General features: G+C 46.4%; 1 protein-coding gene across 3 annotated transcripts in view; it reads right to left on the reverse strand.

Annotated features, from left to right (window-relative positions):
* Positions 1-15,470, reverse strand: part of tjap1 (tight junction associated protein 1 (peripheral)) — an 80,728-nt gene that overhangs the window by 20,246 nt on the left and 45,012 nt on the right. For all 3 annotated transcript variants that reach the window (XM_035754089.2, XM_035754088.2, XM_052498447.1), the window contains 3 exons: positions 8,079-8,271; positions 5,542-5,570; positions 1,272-1,433 (listed from right to left, as the gene is read on the reverse strand). In XM_035754089.2, coding sequence (XP_035609982.2) covers positions 1,272-1,433; positions 5,542-5,570; positions 8,079-8,237 — 350 coding nt within the window. In that variant the 5' untranslated portion in view covers positions 8,238-8,271. The remainder of the gene's footprint in view (positions 1-1,271; positions 1,434-5,541; positions 5,571-8,078; positions 8,272-15,470) is intronic.

Consider the following 15,470-nt stretch of genomic DNA (forward strand, 5'->3'; position numbering starts at 1 on the left):
CTCCACATGCATGTGGACAGCGAGATAAAAATGAAATGGCACATTGACATATAAAGCTATAGGAAATGTATTACGAAAATAATTCAAAAGCAAGCAACATATTTAACGATTAAAATGCTTAAACAAAATGGCAACCATTATCACCCGACAGCAGATATGGGAAAATGTGTTGCCGCCAAGTCGTATTTACCAGCTTCAGCCCCGTGTCCTCCCTCTGGAGGAGTTTAGGTTTCCTGCGTGTGGTGGTGGGAAACTCATCCATCATTACCATGACACTTCCATAATAACATAAGCTTTACCAATCTCATTAAAGTGAGAGAGTTTGTCTCAAATGGTGGATTATGCATACCAACCATCACGCACATGTCATTTTGGCCTCTTTTTTTTTTAACCTGCACTTAAACTCACAAATTAGGAGCAAAACAAAATACTCAAATCTATTTTAAATTGTTTTTGTGTTTTTTTAGGAATCAAAGCGTGCATTTTCCAGGGTTTTCAAAACCAACTTCCGTTAATAAGCTTTTATCGCTAAACTGTGAACATTTTAAATCTTTGCAGGTGTATTGCCAGGGAAAGCAGGAGACGCTTTTAAATTAAGAGGTTCTTCAACAGCGGAAAGATTGAAAGAAAGACAAATGATAGAAGAACCATAGTTGTGTGCCCGTAATGTGGTATAGAATGAAGTCAAGAACATAAACAACTAAAACGTTTGTTCTGGCTCAACATTCAGGATCTGAGTTCTAACTCAAAAAAAGGACTGGTGGTCATGTATTGTAGAGGAAGGCCTGAAGTTGTCACTAACTAGGGCTGACAGAGGAAGTGTGGTCGGGCGCTGAAGAGTCCTATGGTAACATCCTCCCATTGAACAACGTTCTGAAATATAGATAGATACATCATAGATAAAACAGCAGAGACTCTGGCATCTACATTTTTTCCATGTGTCAGAAACTTATCAAAACTCCCCCCAACCACCTCGCTCTCAAATAGACGATCCAACATGCCCAGAGGTTGAAGAACTTAAAGTAACAACTAGCTGCATAATCAGATGCCTAAGCTCTCATTAATTCAACAGCTTTGATCAGATTCATTAAAAATGGATTGCCGGGGAAGGTATTCATTTCATCTTTATGTTTCCGAAAAAAGTGAGGTTGGGAGAGGAAGTGAGTGTCCGGTGTAACGGAGTGAAATATTATCCGTGTCAGGAAGTGGCAAGAGTGCCTCCCATAACATTGATAATGGGCTCAGGAAATGAGGGAGGTTACACTCGTCACCTGCGGAACTTGTCTCTCATCTTCTCCAGGTCGTCGCGCGTGCGACCCATCTCCCCCTGCATGTAGTGACGGCTGGTCTCAAACTCCGTCTCCATGGCCTCCATCTTGTGGGTGGTGTGGGAGAGCCGCCGGCGAAGCTCTTCATTCTGCTGCTGCAGGATCCTGGAGGGGAGAGAGAGTGGTAGAGAGGTGAAGGTGGGTGGGGGGGGGGGCAGTCAGCCCAGGTGCAGTGGAATGACTCACAGACAGTACTGTATTCACACATAGTGACTAGACTGACAAGACAAACAGAGAGCCATGGGAACTTGCTTCAGCCACAGAACTCACCCAAAATTCCGGGTCACAATTTATTCACAGTTTATTGAAAATAATGTCAATGGGAAGAGAAAATTCAAAATTAACAACTACGATTAACATGAGGGGAAAATGGCATATGTGAAAGAAAGGTCCATGCACATGAGTGAGTGCATATTTATGACAGAAAGTATGCGTCTTTTCTCTGTGTGTATGAGAGAGAGCGAACACATGGTTGTCCACAGCACTCGTGTGTGTGTGTGTGTGTGTGTGTGTGTGTGTGTGTGTGTCTGCCTTTGTCCTAGTGTGTCTGTGGAGTTTAATGGGAGCAGCTGTTAGGACGCTGGGGGGACGGAGCAGCTGCCATGGGACAGGACACATCTGCCATCTGCCACAACCCACTGTCCACAATCCTGTCACCACACCGTGTGTCGCACTATGCAGCATCCAGCCACCCACTCACTCACTGCACACTGATTAAAACCACTGTTTTCAGGGTCTCTGTCCTACCGGCTCAGACAGACCCAAATACCTAGGGGACCGCTCTGCTGCATGACAGCAGTTCACAGCAAAAAAAAATATCTCCTAACTACAGTCCACCGATGTATGTTTAAGTAAGGCTTCCAGTGGGCTCAGATTAGGTTGTGAGAGTCAGGCAATTGATCGGCAGACGAGGGACCACAACAGGAGCATCCAGGTGCGTTACCATGTCACAGGGTGTGATTGGGTGTGGCAGGGTGGAATGAAGTTAGCCCTCGCACCGCTATCGGTTCCCCCGTGCTGCATCTGCAATAGTCAAATGGGACATTTTCCCCCACCTAACAGCTGGCAGACACAAAATCTTTAACATCGACACAAGGTCCCGTCCAAACTTCCAGAGCAACAGGGTAGTCCTCTTCAAAGTCGACAGGTCCGGAGGGGAAGGAAGGAAAATGCCCACGTGTATCCTACACATGCAGACACACTTTGCCAACCAAAACCAGGGCGACTCAAGAAAAGAGAACATCAATAATTCATGGTATGTTACGGTTGGTGGGGCGGCAGCAAATGTTTTATTCTATAATTACACACAGGATTTCAGCGTCTCTGCACGGTTCTGTTCCGTTTTGGCTCTTTCAGGGCACGGGTTTGAGGAAAAAGGCTGAAAATTGGTTTTTGGCACAAAAACTTGAGCTAAGTATGTGTGCGCGCACACACAACACATATGTTTATGCGGATTATGACATGAGAAACATGAGCTCAGATCCTATTCAGATCACGGAGAGTGGGTGTGTAAAAGAAGCCAAGCTTACGCCTTCCGTTTAAAAAAGAAGAAGAAGAAGAAATAACAAAAGGAGTGTAATGCCTATGCTGTAAATACACATAAGCAGTGAGGGAAAAAAAATGTACATTAATTATACGGTAGAATACACACTTTCACAGAACTGCTGCTGCTAACCAATGCACCGTGTGTATAAAAGCAAGGCGTGGCTACCATTAGATCTTAACCTGGATGATTGAGCATTACAGTGCAACAGCAAAGGCTAAATGAGCATGTCACGGCATAAAACGGTGTCTTGCGATTACAGACTACCCAGAACCTGAGTGCACTGCGTTTAGGGTACTTTTTTAGGCTGTTACAAAACACCTCTAAGAGCCTTGCACATCGAGATGCTCCCCGGGAGCCAAACAGGAGGAGTGGTAAATTAAGGCGCAATGGGAAAATAACTGTGATAAGAGAAAATAGATATTCCCAAGCTTTCAGAAAGGATTTTGAAAGACTGTGATTGGGAAAGGGTCTTTCAATTCACTTGTAAAACACATCCTTAGAGGTTCAGGGGTTTTACATGCATTACACCAGGGTTGCCCAAACTGGTGACCCTAACTACATTTTTTCCCTTGTTTTAAAATTGTTGGACATAAAAGACTGCAAAAACACCAAGAGTATTCCCACACATAAGAGAGATATACACTGAGTGTACAAAACATTAAGAACATCTTTCTAATATTGAGTTGCCCTTTTGACCTCGGTATCGAAAGCGTTCCACAGGGATGCTGGCCCATGTCGACTCCAACGCTTCCCACAGCTGTGTCAAGTTGGCTGGATGTCCTTTGTGTGGTGGACCAGTGTTGATACACACAGGAAACTGTTGAGCGTGAAAAACCCAGCAGCGGTGCAGTTTTTGAAACAAACTAGCGCGCCTGACACCTACTACCATACCCTGTTCAAAAGGAACTCAAATATTTTGTCTTGCCCATTCACCATCTGAATGGCAGACAAACACAACCCATGTCTCAAGGCTTATAAAAAAAAATCTTTAACCAGTCTCCTCCCCTTCAACTACACTGATTGAAGTGGATTTAACAAGTGACATCAATAAGGCAACATAGCTTTCACCTGGATTCACCTGGTCAGTCTGTGTCCTGGAAAGAGCAGGTGTTCTTAATGGGAAACCATTTCTGACAAAACTATTGTGACTTTAGTTGGACTTTTCGGACCTTTTCCCATTCAGAAGAGTATGGTGGAAACAACGGGAGGGAGAGAGGAGGAAGATCGGTATGTCAACCGATGTATTGGTAATCCCATTCATCTGAGAAACAGTCCTCTGCAGCGTAACCAGTAGACGAACAGCCAACATTCTATAGAACAGCATGACAAAACTCCACTACCGCTGGGGAGACAGACTCAGCTCTGGCCTATGTGGAGAATTGAGGAACTCTAGGGCAGGAGTGGGTGACTGGGCGGTAATGATTAACAGCGGCACTCAGCTCAGGTTGTATTCAGTTAGTCAGACACAGAATCATTCAACATCCCACACCAGCGCAGGGGCATCTAGGCCAATCAGTGACATTGCTTGTGTGCCACAAAGGAGCTTATCAGCATTTACCACCACAAGGAAGAGAAGGGGGAGATCCAACAGCAGCTTCATCAGCGGCAATTCATTAAGCACGTGGATGTTGGCCTGACTATATTTACCCTTTACATCTCGTTCACTGACACCAAAGGGAACTTCACTGTAGCTAACCAGAGCCAGCGCTGGACTAGACTTTACTGCGAGAGGCTAAAATGACACATCAAACATGCACCGTCACACACGCAGCTGATAGATTTGGTAGTAATTAGCCAACTATAGGGATTCTTTTTGGGAGAGGAAGTGGAGCGGAGGAGGACCGCAGGACTGCTGGAGGTGAACGTTTGAGCTGTAATTACAACTGGTGTTCCGTCTCTGTACTAGTGGTCAATCCTGCACGGCTGGTGGTAATGGACTCCCCCACATACTGCTTTCTCTCATTAGCTGTGTGGAGTTTTCACAGCTGGGGGAAGGAGGGGGGGTTCCAGCAGGGAGACGCCACTGATCACATCGATTCACTTTGAGCCCAGGCTGGGGTGGGAGAAGGAGGCGGCAGGGGGGGTGTGGGTGACGGATGTTGGCGCTAACAGCAACCTGCTCCTCTTCCACTCTCGCTCGCCCACCTGCGCAGCACCCTTCCCACCACACTGCAGGGGCTTGTCATCATAGCAGCATATGGGATCAGCCATGTCTCTATGAACCCTTCCTCCCCTTAGCGTTACTGACGCAGAAGCTGGGCGTCTGAGTGCGGCCTGCCCGGCTCCCTCTCCTCAGGAAGTGTCTAGACGGGAGCAGCTGGGGCTCCTGGGAAGGGCTGGCTGTGGCTTGGTGCCAACCTGGCCGTCTCCTATAAGCAGCCTATCTACCCAGTGCCAATCAGGTCACGCCACCCGGGGCTACAGCTTCCCACACAGTAGACTGATCTATACAGTACACACGGAGGTGTCAAAACTGGGCTCAAAGTGAAGCAGGCAAATAGACACAGAAACCCATAGCCAAAGAAGTCATGCTGAGATTCACGGTTTTTTGTTTGTTTAAACTGCAAGTCAAATTTAGTATTTTCAATCCTGTGGCTGAAGCATATCTCACCGAAAATACAGCACATATTTGTCAAAGCATAAGTAGATTATAAAATAATTACTTACTTGATCCTGTCTGCATCTGATAAGGAGTCCTGCAACAACAAACATCCTGTTAGTTTGGCCATTGTAGATATGTTTGCAACAAAAACAGACATTTTGCTGGACCGGCAATCATTACTGGCTGTAATTAGTAATTTCTTTTAAAAAGGCTCTCCATCTACAACCTTGAGGCATTGTGCAAGGCAGACAGCGAACAGACCTGGAAAACATTGGAGATGCACTCCGCGACAACAATACACCATTTCAAAAACACTCACCGGCTTTCAAGGACTGAACTAAGCAGAAATTGTAAAAAAAAAAAAAAAAAAATGTTCCACATTTATATTAACCAATTTCGCATTGCACAGAATTCAGATTCCTTGGTAGTTTTCAGTGTTAGCCACATTTATGTTGAAGCCGAAGGGTTAGAGAGATAAGCAGACAAGGCAGAATTGTACAGGATGTCTCTTAGTTGCACAGGCCAATACGTCTCATGGAGCTATGAAATCAATTTGACAGCCCCTGTCATTCTGCAAAATAAAAAGAATAAAAAAGAGACTTCAGTTTACACAGAAGAGCAGCCTGCGCATCTACGGCACTTAAGAGGCTAGTTATCAGCACCACATTTATGAATATTGTATTCTCATCTCACAGTATTAATGCAGAATATCTTTACAACATAATGGCCAGTCTCAACAACGGCTATACACCGAGTGTACAAAACACTGTCATGATCTTTCCACTGACCAGGTGAATCCAGGTGAAAGCTATGATCCCTTATTGATGTTAATTCCACTTCAAATCAGTGTAGATGAAGGGGAGGAGAGAGGTTAAAAGGTTCTTTTAAGCCTGGAGAAAAACTCAATATTAGGACGGTGATCTTAATGTTTTGTACACTCAGTGTAGCGTTATAGCAGAATGCAGTGCATTAAAATAAAGAGATCTAAAAAGGTAAAAAACTAATATGACACAGATGCACAACACTGACCTTTTCAGTTTGGATTGGACGAGAAAGCTGGCTAGTGAATACCACTTGAGTGTTCGTACAGTACGTTTCTACTCTCGAGCCATCTAGGGAAATGACTTGCCTTCAGTTATTGGCAAATGTCATTTCAATTTATAATATGACGAGAGTTGTAGCTAAGCAACTCGCATGTTGAATCCGCTCGACACAATACACAGACATTTGTTGAGAAGGCTTCCAATTATTTTTCTGGAAGGCGTACAACAATGGAGGGGAAGGGGGGAGAGAACTTCTCCTCACATACCTTGACCTGTGAGAAAATAGAAAAAGAGAGGTGTTGGGATACTGTTTCAGACTGAGGAGGCTGGGGCACGTATTTAGCTGTGGGTTTATCCATAGCGTCCTTGTGCTGTTTTCTGGTGTCCAGCTGAGAGGACTGGTGCCGTTTTTTCTGGTGATGGTCCCTCTGCCGACTCTTGTCCTCGCAATCAGTCTCACTGCAGCGTCGAGAGCTGGAGTCCCCGCCACCCCCCACACGGCTGTAGATGGGCCCCTCAGCTTTGGGCCTCGCTCCCTCCCTAAGGGGGTCTGCCCTACACTTCTCTGCATTCTGGTCAGGGATGTCCTTCGGGGTGTGGTGCCAGGTCTTTGGTCGACCTTTTTCCTTCCTGGAAGGCCTGTCCCTGTCCAGCGCAGAGGACCACTCGTCCCACGGCCGGCTCATCGCAGGGTTCCTCTCGGTTCCTCGCTTCTTCTTCGCTTCGGGAGTCAGGGGAGAATTTTGTGCCTGGTGCTGAGGCTGGTTTCCCTTAACCAGTCTTGTGTCCTCTTGCTGTTTTCCACCCAGCATTTGCATTCTGGCAGGGCTGATGAGCCTGGTGGTGACATCATCCAGGAAGTTGGAGAACTTCAGCTTATTTTCTAGGAATTGGATCATTCTTTCTGAGGTTGCTGAGCTTTGCGAGGTGGAGGATGGGGTTATCTGTCTGGTTGAGGTGGTCTTGGCCAGAGACCTCCTCTGGGGCTTCCAGTCTCGGCTCTGGCCCAGCATCTCGGCAGACTTGTACTTCCTGAGGTCTGAGAAGTGGACGCCCAGCTGGTTGGGCTGCTTTAGGATCCCCTTAGGAGGGAGGGCTAGTCTCTGGAAGGAAGTCTGCTGGTGGTGCTGACCTCCTCTGGGAACCAGGATCTCTGCATTGTCCTTGAAGACCAGCGAGCGCTCCAGGCTGCGACTGGACTGGGCTGGAGAGGTGGAGTAGCCACCTCGCTGGGAGTCATCTGAGCGGAGGTCTTCGTCTCCAGAGAGAGCGAGTAGGCCCTCACTGCGGCTCAATAAGCGTCTCATCCCCTGCAAGTCCCTGGCTGCCTGATTGGCTGTGACGCCCACTGTCATGCCTCTATGGCTGAAGATTTTGGGTGGGGGCAGGACAGTAAGATCCAGGCTGGACAGGCTGGAGACATCCAGCTCACTGTCTGAGAGCAGAGACCAGGAGGAAGAAAATATATTGCGGCTCTCAGGACTAACTGGGCATTTCAGGTAGGGGTCTGTGAACCTTGTTCGCTGAAAACCTGGAGTATGGTTTGGAATGCGAATTACCTGGCAGGGGTCAGGAGGGTTGGGGCCAGCCGTGTTGGCAAGCGCAGGCGGCGAGCTCCCACTAAGGTCCTCTAGGAACGAGGGCAAGTTGTTGCGCGACTCGCGGTGCTGAGGCGGAGCCTTGCGGTACGGCTTCCTGGCCGGGGTAGCGCTCGTCATCCTTGGTGCTCAGCGTCTGTCCGGTCGGTTATTCCTGCCAGGAGACAAGCATTAGATGTGGTAGAAGCAACACCAGCCCTGAGCCCTGCCCTGTGCAAAAAGCCAGCTGTAAAGGTCTGTGTCCAGTTCCCCTCCCTTTCTCTCCCTCCCTTCTGACCATGCCTACTCTCTCCCTGGCTCTCTCCACTCTCCCTCTCTCCTAAAGCGGTAGCAACAAAAAAAGTGGTTTGAATCAATAAGCTTTGATGAGAGCAGTAGCAGTGGGCAGAAAAAGAAACGGCTGCCTGGTGCAAACTGTCTGTAGTGGAGAGTGGAGGGAGGGGTATGGGATGCCACTTCAAATAAACATCAAACACAATTAATGTGTCGTGATGGAGGATTTTTAAAATATCTGCTCTCAAAATTCTGCCTGCAGAGTATGGTGTGTGCATACGTGTATGTGGAATAGAATGAGAGAGAGGAAAATCTGAGCATGCCCTCAAGCCTACAATTGATTACAAGCAGAAGTGTGTTCCCAATAGAGGAACTCTTAAACTACAGTCCACTGACTGGAAGCATTGTGTGCTAAGTTTAGAATGTAAAAACTAGGCATATTCGTTAGGAAAAGCAGCCACACCCCCTACCAAAATCAAAACCATGGAACACACACACACACACACACACACACACACACACACACACACACACACACACACACACACTTTTAGGAACACAGGCACACCCACTAGTGGCTGTAAATGACTAAGACACTGAACAGGAGAAGAGCCTGTCACTATATCTATTCTGATTGATGACTTGGCTTTTGCTGAGTCACTCTGTAGCCCTGTGGATCCAATTGCCACAGAGAGTTGAGAAACACCAGAGAGCCGTCTATCCTTCCTGCAGCACAGAGAAGGAGACCGTAGTCCTCTCTATATCCATTATACACGTTACTTATGCCCCAGTCTGATGCACTCATTGCACTGTAAATGCATACGCATGCTTTCCAGCCGAAACCGTTCTGAAGAGTTTGTGCATATATCATGACATTTCGGTCTTTGCCCCCCAGTTGTTCGTGCACACACTTTTTTTTTTTTTTTTTTTTTTTTTAGAGGCAAGCTGAAGTCTGTAGTTAAAGTCTACGCCCCTTCATCAGTCAACAGTAGGGATTCTTCAATTAAATGTTTGTCATTCAATGAGACAAATCATTTTTATGCAAATTTCACTTGAGGAAACACTGCAGCAAACATCTTAGTTGGATGTAATATAGCGCGACAGATCTCCTTGGCAAAACAAACGTGAAAAGTAAATGACAGATTTGAGTTATCTTGAGGAAGTGTATACTGGCTACGGCATCTTAAAAATTAAAAATAAATAAATGGACAAACAGTACTATTGCCGCGTTTTTCTAGCGAAGATCTTTTAAGGGAGTATGCGAGCACATACCCGCCAGCCGAACTGAAAGTATGCCGTCAACTTAAGCCATAGAAATCCTCTTAAGAGGTTCAGATACAATAAACCAGATTGAAGATCAGCACTCGAGATACCCTAAGAACATGCCACTTCGATACAGCTAAGACCAGAAGTGACATCTTCATGGCAGGTTAGGAGAATTTACACAGAAGGTCAGGAAAGTTAGCATAGCAGGTTAGAAGAATTATGTTAAGTTTTGGAAAAGGGTTTGAAGCGGTGTGTTTTTAGGGAGTCCCATCAGCACTTTGCTATGTATCCCTGGGGAGAGCATTCTGAGAAATCTGAATAATTAGGAAAACATTATAGAATAAAGGAAGGTTTAACCACCTCTGGCTTGATTCAAAGATTCCCTTCATTCAAAACAGTGCACAATTGCACGACTGGATTATGCCCTGGGGGGGACCAATGAACATAAGCCATTGATCAGTCCACCGCTTCCTGGGTCAGATGCCCCCTCCACCCCTGTTCTCTCTCGTGTCCCACAAATACCCCAGCAGCACAGGGGTGTTCATCATGTTGCTATTTTTACAGTGTGTGAACCCCGCTGACGGGTTCATTGGGGAGAATAAAGGGAGGGAAAGGCTGATGCGTCACAGCGGAATTCCAACGAAAGATCAATGACCTTCACAGCAGCTTGTGCAGTGGGGTGGGGCCACATGGTCAGAACTAGTGTATGCGACGTCAGAGCAGAGTGCCAATCCAATCAAACTATATACAGTGGGGAGAACAATTATTTGATACACTGCCGATTTTTCAGGTTTTCCTACTTACAAAGCATGTAGATGCCTGTCATTTTTTATCATAGGTACACTTCAACTGTGAGAGACGGAATCTAAAACCAAAATCCAGAAAAATCACATTGTATGATTTTACACGGCCTCTCACAGTTTAAGTGTACCCATGATAAAAAATGACAGACCTCATGCGTGGATGACGGATCACCACCTCAAGCTGAACCTCGGCAAGACGGAGCTGCTCTTCCTCGCGGGGAAGGACTGCCCGTTCCATGATCTCGCCATCACGGTTGACAACTCCATTGTGTCCTCCTCCCAGAGCGCTAAGAACCTTGGCGTGATCCTGGACAACACCCTGTCGTTCTCAACTAACATCAAGGCGGTGGCCCGTTCCTGTAGGTTCATGCTCTACAACATCCGCAGAGTACGACCCTGCCTCACACAGGAAGCGGCGCAGGTCCTAATCCAGGCACTTGTCATCTCCCGTCTGGATTACTGCAACTCGCTGTTGGCTGGGCTCCCTGCCTGTGCCATTAAACCCCTACAACTCATCCAGAACGCCGCAGCCCGTCTGGTGTTCAACCTTCCCAAGTTCTCTCACGTCACCCCGCTCCTCCGCTCTCTCCACTGGCTTCCAGTTGAAGCTCGCATCCGCTACAAGACCATGGTGCTTGCCTACGGAGCTGTGAGGGGAACGGCACCTCAGTACCTCCAGGCTCTGATCAGGCCCTACACCCAAACAAGGGCACTGCGTTCATCCACCTCTGGCCTGCTCGCCTCCCTACCACTGAGGAAGTACAGTTCCCGCTCAGCCCAGTCAAAACTGTTCGCTGCTCTGGCCCCCAATGGTGGAACAAACTCCCTCACGACGCCAGGACAGCGGAGTCAATCACCACCTTCCGGAGACACCTGAAACCCCACCTCTTTAAGGAATACCTAGGATAGGATAAGTAATCCTTCTCACCCCCCTTTTAAGATTTAGATGCACTATTGTAAAGTGACTGTTCCACTGGATGTCATAAGGTGAATGCACCAATTTGTAAGTCGCTCTGGATAAGAGCGTCTGCTAAATGACTTAAATGTAAAATAGTCAAGGTGGCCATTTGATTAGGTGTTCAGCAGTCTTATGGCTTGGGGGTAGAAGCTGTTACGGAGCCTTTTGGACCTAGACTTGCCGCTCTGGCAACGCTTGTGGTGCGGTGGCAGAGAAGAGTCTATGACTAGGGTGTCTGGAGTCTGACGATTTTCAGGGCCTTCCTCTGACAGAGGTATAGAGGTCATGTTATAGAGGTCCTTGATGACAGGAAGTTTGGCCCTAGTGATACTCGGCTGTACGCACTACCCTCTGTAGCACCTTGCTGTAGAACATTTAGGATCTGAGGACCTCAAATATTTTCAGTCCCCTGAGGGGGAATAGGCATTGTCATGCCCTCTTCACGACTGTCTTGGTGTGTTTGGACCATGATAGTTTGCTGGTGATGTGGACACCAAGGAACTTGAAACTCTCGACCTGCTCCACTACAGCCTCGAAAAGAATGGGGGCTTGTGCAGCCCGTCTTTTTCTGTTGTCCACAATCATCTCCTTTGTCTTGATCACGTTGAGGGAGAGGTTGATCTCTTGGCACCACACGGCCAGGTCTCGATGTCGGTAATCAGGCCTACCACTGTTGTGTCATCTGTAAACTTAATGGTGTTGAAGTTGTGCTTGGCCACGCAGTCATGGGCGAACAGGAGTTCAGGAGGGGAATAAGCATGCACCCCCGAGGGGCCCCTGTGTTGAAGATCACTGTGGCAGATGTGTTGTCTACACTTATAACCTGGGGGAGGTCAGTCCAGGATCCAGTTGCAGAGGGAGGCGTTTAGTTCCAGGGTCCTTAGCTTGTTGATGATCTGAGGGAACTACGGTGTTGAACGTTGAGCTGTAGTCAATGAAGAGCATTCTCAAGTAGGTATTCCTTTTGTCCAGGTGGGAAAAGGCAGTGTGGAGTGCAATAGAGATTGTGTCATATGTGGATCTGTTGGGGCGGTATGCGAATTGGAGTGGCTCTAGGGTTTCTTGGATGATGGTGTTGATGTGAGCCATGACCAGCCTTTCAAAGTACTTCATGACTACAGATGTGAGTGCTATGGGTCAATGGTCATTTAGGCAGGTTACTTTGCTGTTCTTGGGCACAGGAACTATGGTGGTCTGCTTGAAACATGTAGGTATTACAGACTTGGGTCAGGGACAGGTTGAAAATGTCAGTGAAGACACGTACAAGTTAGTCAGCACATGCTCTGAGTACACGTCCAGGTAATCCGTCTGGCTCTGCGGCCTTGTGAATGTTGACCTGTTTAAAAGGTCTTGCTCATCTGGAACAGCTGGTGCGCTCATGGATGCTTCAGTATTGCTTGCCTCGAAACAATAAAATGCATTTTATTGGCGGCAGGTAGCCTAGTGGTTAGCGCTTTGGACTAGTATCCGAAAGGTTGCAAGATCGAATCCCCGAGCTGACAAGGTACAAATCTGTCGTTCTGCCCCTGAACAAAGGCAGTTAACCCACTGTTCCTAGGCCGTCATTGAAAATAAGAATTTGTTCTAACTGACTTGCCTAGTTAAAAAAAAGTTTAAATAAAAAATTAAATAACAATTTTGCCCATCTGGTAGGCTCACGTCACTGGCCAGCTCCTGGCTGGGTTTCCCTTTGTAGTTAATAATAGTTTGCAAGCCCTGCCACATCCGACGAGCATCAGAGCCGGTGTAGTAGGATTCAATCTTAGTTCTGTATTGACGCTTTGCCTGTTTGATGGTTCGTCTGAGGGCATAGCAGTTTCTTTTTTATAAGCACCGAGATTAATGTCCCGCACCTTGAAAGCGGCAGCTCTAGCCTTTAGCTTGGTGTGGATGTTGACTGAGGTGGTACACTCCTCAATGTCATTGGATGAATCACTGAACATATTCGAGTCTGTGCTAGCAAAACAGTCCTATAGCGTAGCATCCGCATCATCTGACCACGTCCGTATTGAGTGAGTTACTGGTACTTCCTGCTTTAGTTTTTGCTTGTAAGCAGGAATCAGGAGAATAGAATTATGGTCAGATATTCCAAATGGAGAGCGAGGGAGAGCTTTTTACGCATCTCTGTGTGTGGAGTAAAGGTGGTAGAGTTCTTTCGCCCTCTGGTTGCACGTGACATGCTGGTAGAAATGAGGTAAAACGGATTTAAGTTAGCCTGCATCCCTGAATTACATTTTCTTGTTCGCTTATGGCCTTATACAGATCGTTGAGTGCGGTCTTAGTGCCAGCATCGGTATGTGGTGGTAAATCGATGCCTACAAAAAAATAGACAAAAACTTTCTTGGTAGATTGTCAATAACAGCTGGTGCGCAATGTCTAAGACATATCCCACTCCTCATCTTACCGGACGTAGCTGTTCTATCCTGCCGATGCACGGAGGGTGAGGGAGAGCTTTATTCCAGTCTCTGTGTGTGGATTAAAAAGGTGGCCTAGAGGTTATTTTGCCCCTCTGGTTACACATGTTGTATGTGTTGAACTGCTTTGCTTTATCTTGGCCAGGTCGCAGTTGCAAATGAGAACTTGTTCTCAACTAGCCTACCTGGTTAAATAAAGGTGAAATAAATGTGACATGCTGGTAGAAATTAGTTCTGGATGAGCATTTTCTTGTTTGCTTATGGCCTTAGACCGCACTCAACGAGCTGTATTAATGTCAGCATCGGTTTGTGGTGGTAAATATACAGCTATGAAAAATATAGATGAAAACTCTGGGTAAATAGTTTGTTCTACAGCTTATCATGAGATACTCTACCTCAAGCGAGCAAAACGTTGAGACTTCTTTCATATTAGATTTCATGCACCAGCTGTTATTGAAAAATACACAGACCCCTCATCTTAACAGAGCTATTAGTTCGGTCTTGCCGATGCATGGAAAACCCAGCCAACTGTATATTATTTGTGTCATCGTTCAGCCACGACTCGGTAAAACATAAGATATTACAGTTAACGTCCCGTTGGTAGGATAGTCTCTAACGGAGCTCATCCAGTTTATTCTCCAATGATTGCATGTTGGCCAATATAATGGATGGTAGAGGTACCCAAATCTCACAAGGTACCCAAATCTGCGTCCCCTGTGTCGGTCTCCTCTTCATGCGAATGAAAGGGATTTGGGCCTGGTCCGGTATCAGCAGTAAGTCCTTCATGTCCGACTCCATCCATTCACCCTTTTGTCTTTTCCTATAACCAACTTTGTAAAACAAAATACTGTACTGTAGAAAACATTCTCTAAATTCTATAGCATGTATGAAGTTCAACTAGACATTAAAATATGACCTTTGTTCTTGGAAACTGCAACACCCATTTACATTTCAGTGTTTATCTCATAGAAAGAATGACTAGAACGTGCATCCCCATTAGAAGTTCCAAGCCTGTTCTAGTCATTATATTTCTGTGGTTCATCTATCCTCCATCTAGATTGTGAAGGACTTTACAGTATGGTGGAAAAGGAGGAATTTGGACTTAACCCGAGATGTTAAATCGTTGTACTACGTAACGGTTTGACTCATCCTCGAGAACTCTATTTCCTTGCCACACTGAATTTCTCATGCATGGTGTAGTCAGTGACTCAAACCTCAGTTAAACATTCATTCAGTTATAACGAGAAAGGGAAGAGAAGAGCATGTTTCGAGTCTGGAAATCATAAATGTTGTGCGTTTCTTCTTCACATTTGAGTGACGTAGCCTAGAGCGATGGCCTACGCTTTAAGTCCCCATGTCACGCAAGGCATGGCAACCCCTGCAGTGGAAAGGAAGGGTGCATCTACTCAAAGACAGGTCTTTGCCACCGGACCTGCTTAACCAACTGCATAAGAATGTGCTTCTATTGGCCTGACTAATATTTCAGTTTTTCCTGAGCTGTTGCATAAGCTGCTGGGGTCAAATAAAAGTTGGCAGATATAGAAAATGTCGGCCAATTTGTCCCTGGTGAAGAAATTCGTCTCGTCACCAAAAGCACTCACAAACTTCTACAGATGCACAATCAAGAGCATCCTGGCAG

The sequence above is a fragment of the Oncorhynchus keta genome, chromosome 36, assembly GCF_023373465.1.
Source record: "Oncorhynchus keta strain PuntledgeMale-10-30-2019 chromosome 36, Oket_V2, whole genome shotgun sequence".
Taxonomy (NCBI): domain Eukaryota; kingdom Metazoa; phylum Chordata; class Actinopteri; order Salmoniformes; family Salmonidae; genus Oncorhynchus; species Oncorhynchus keta.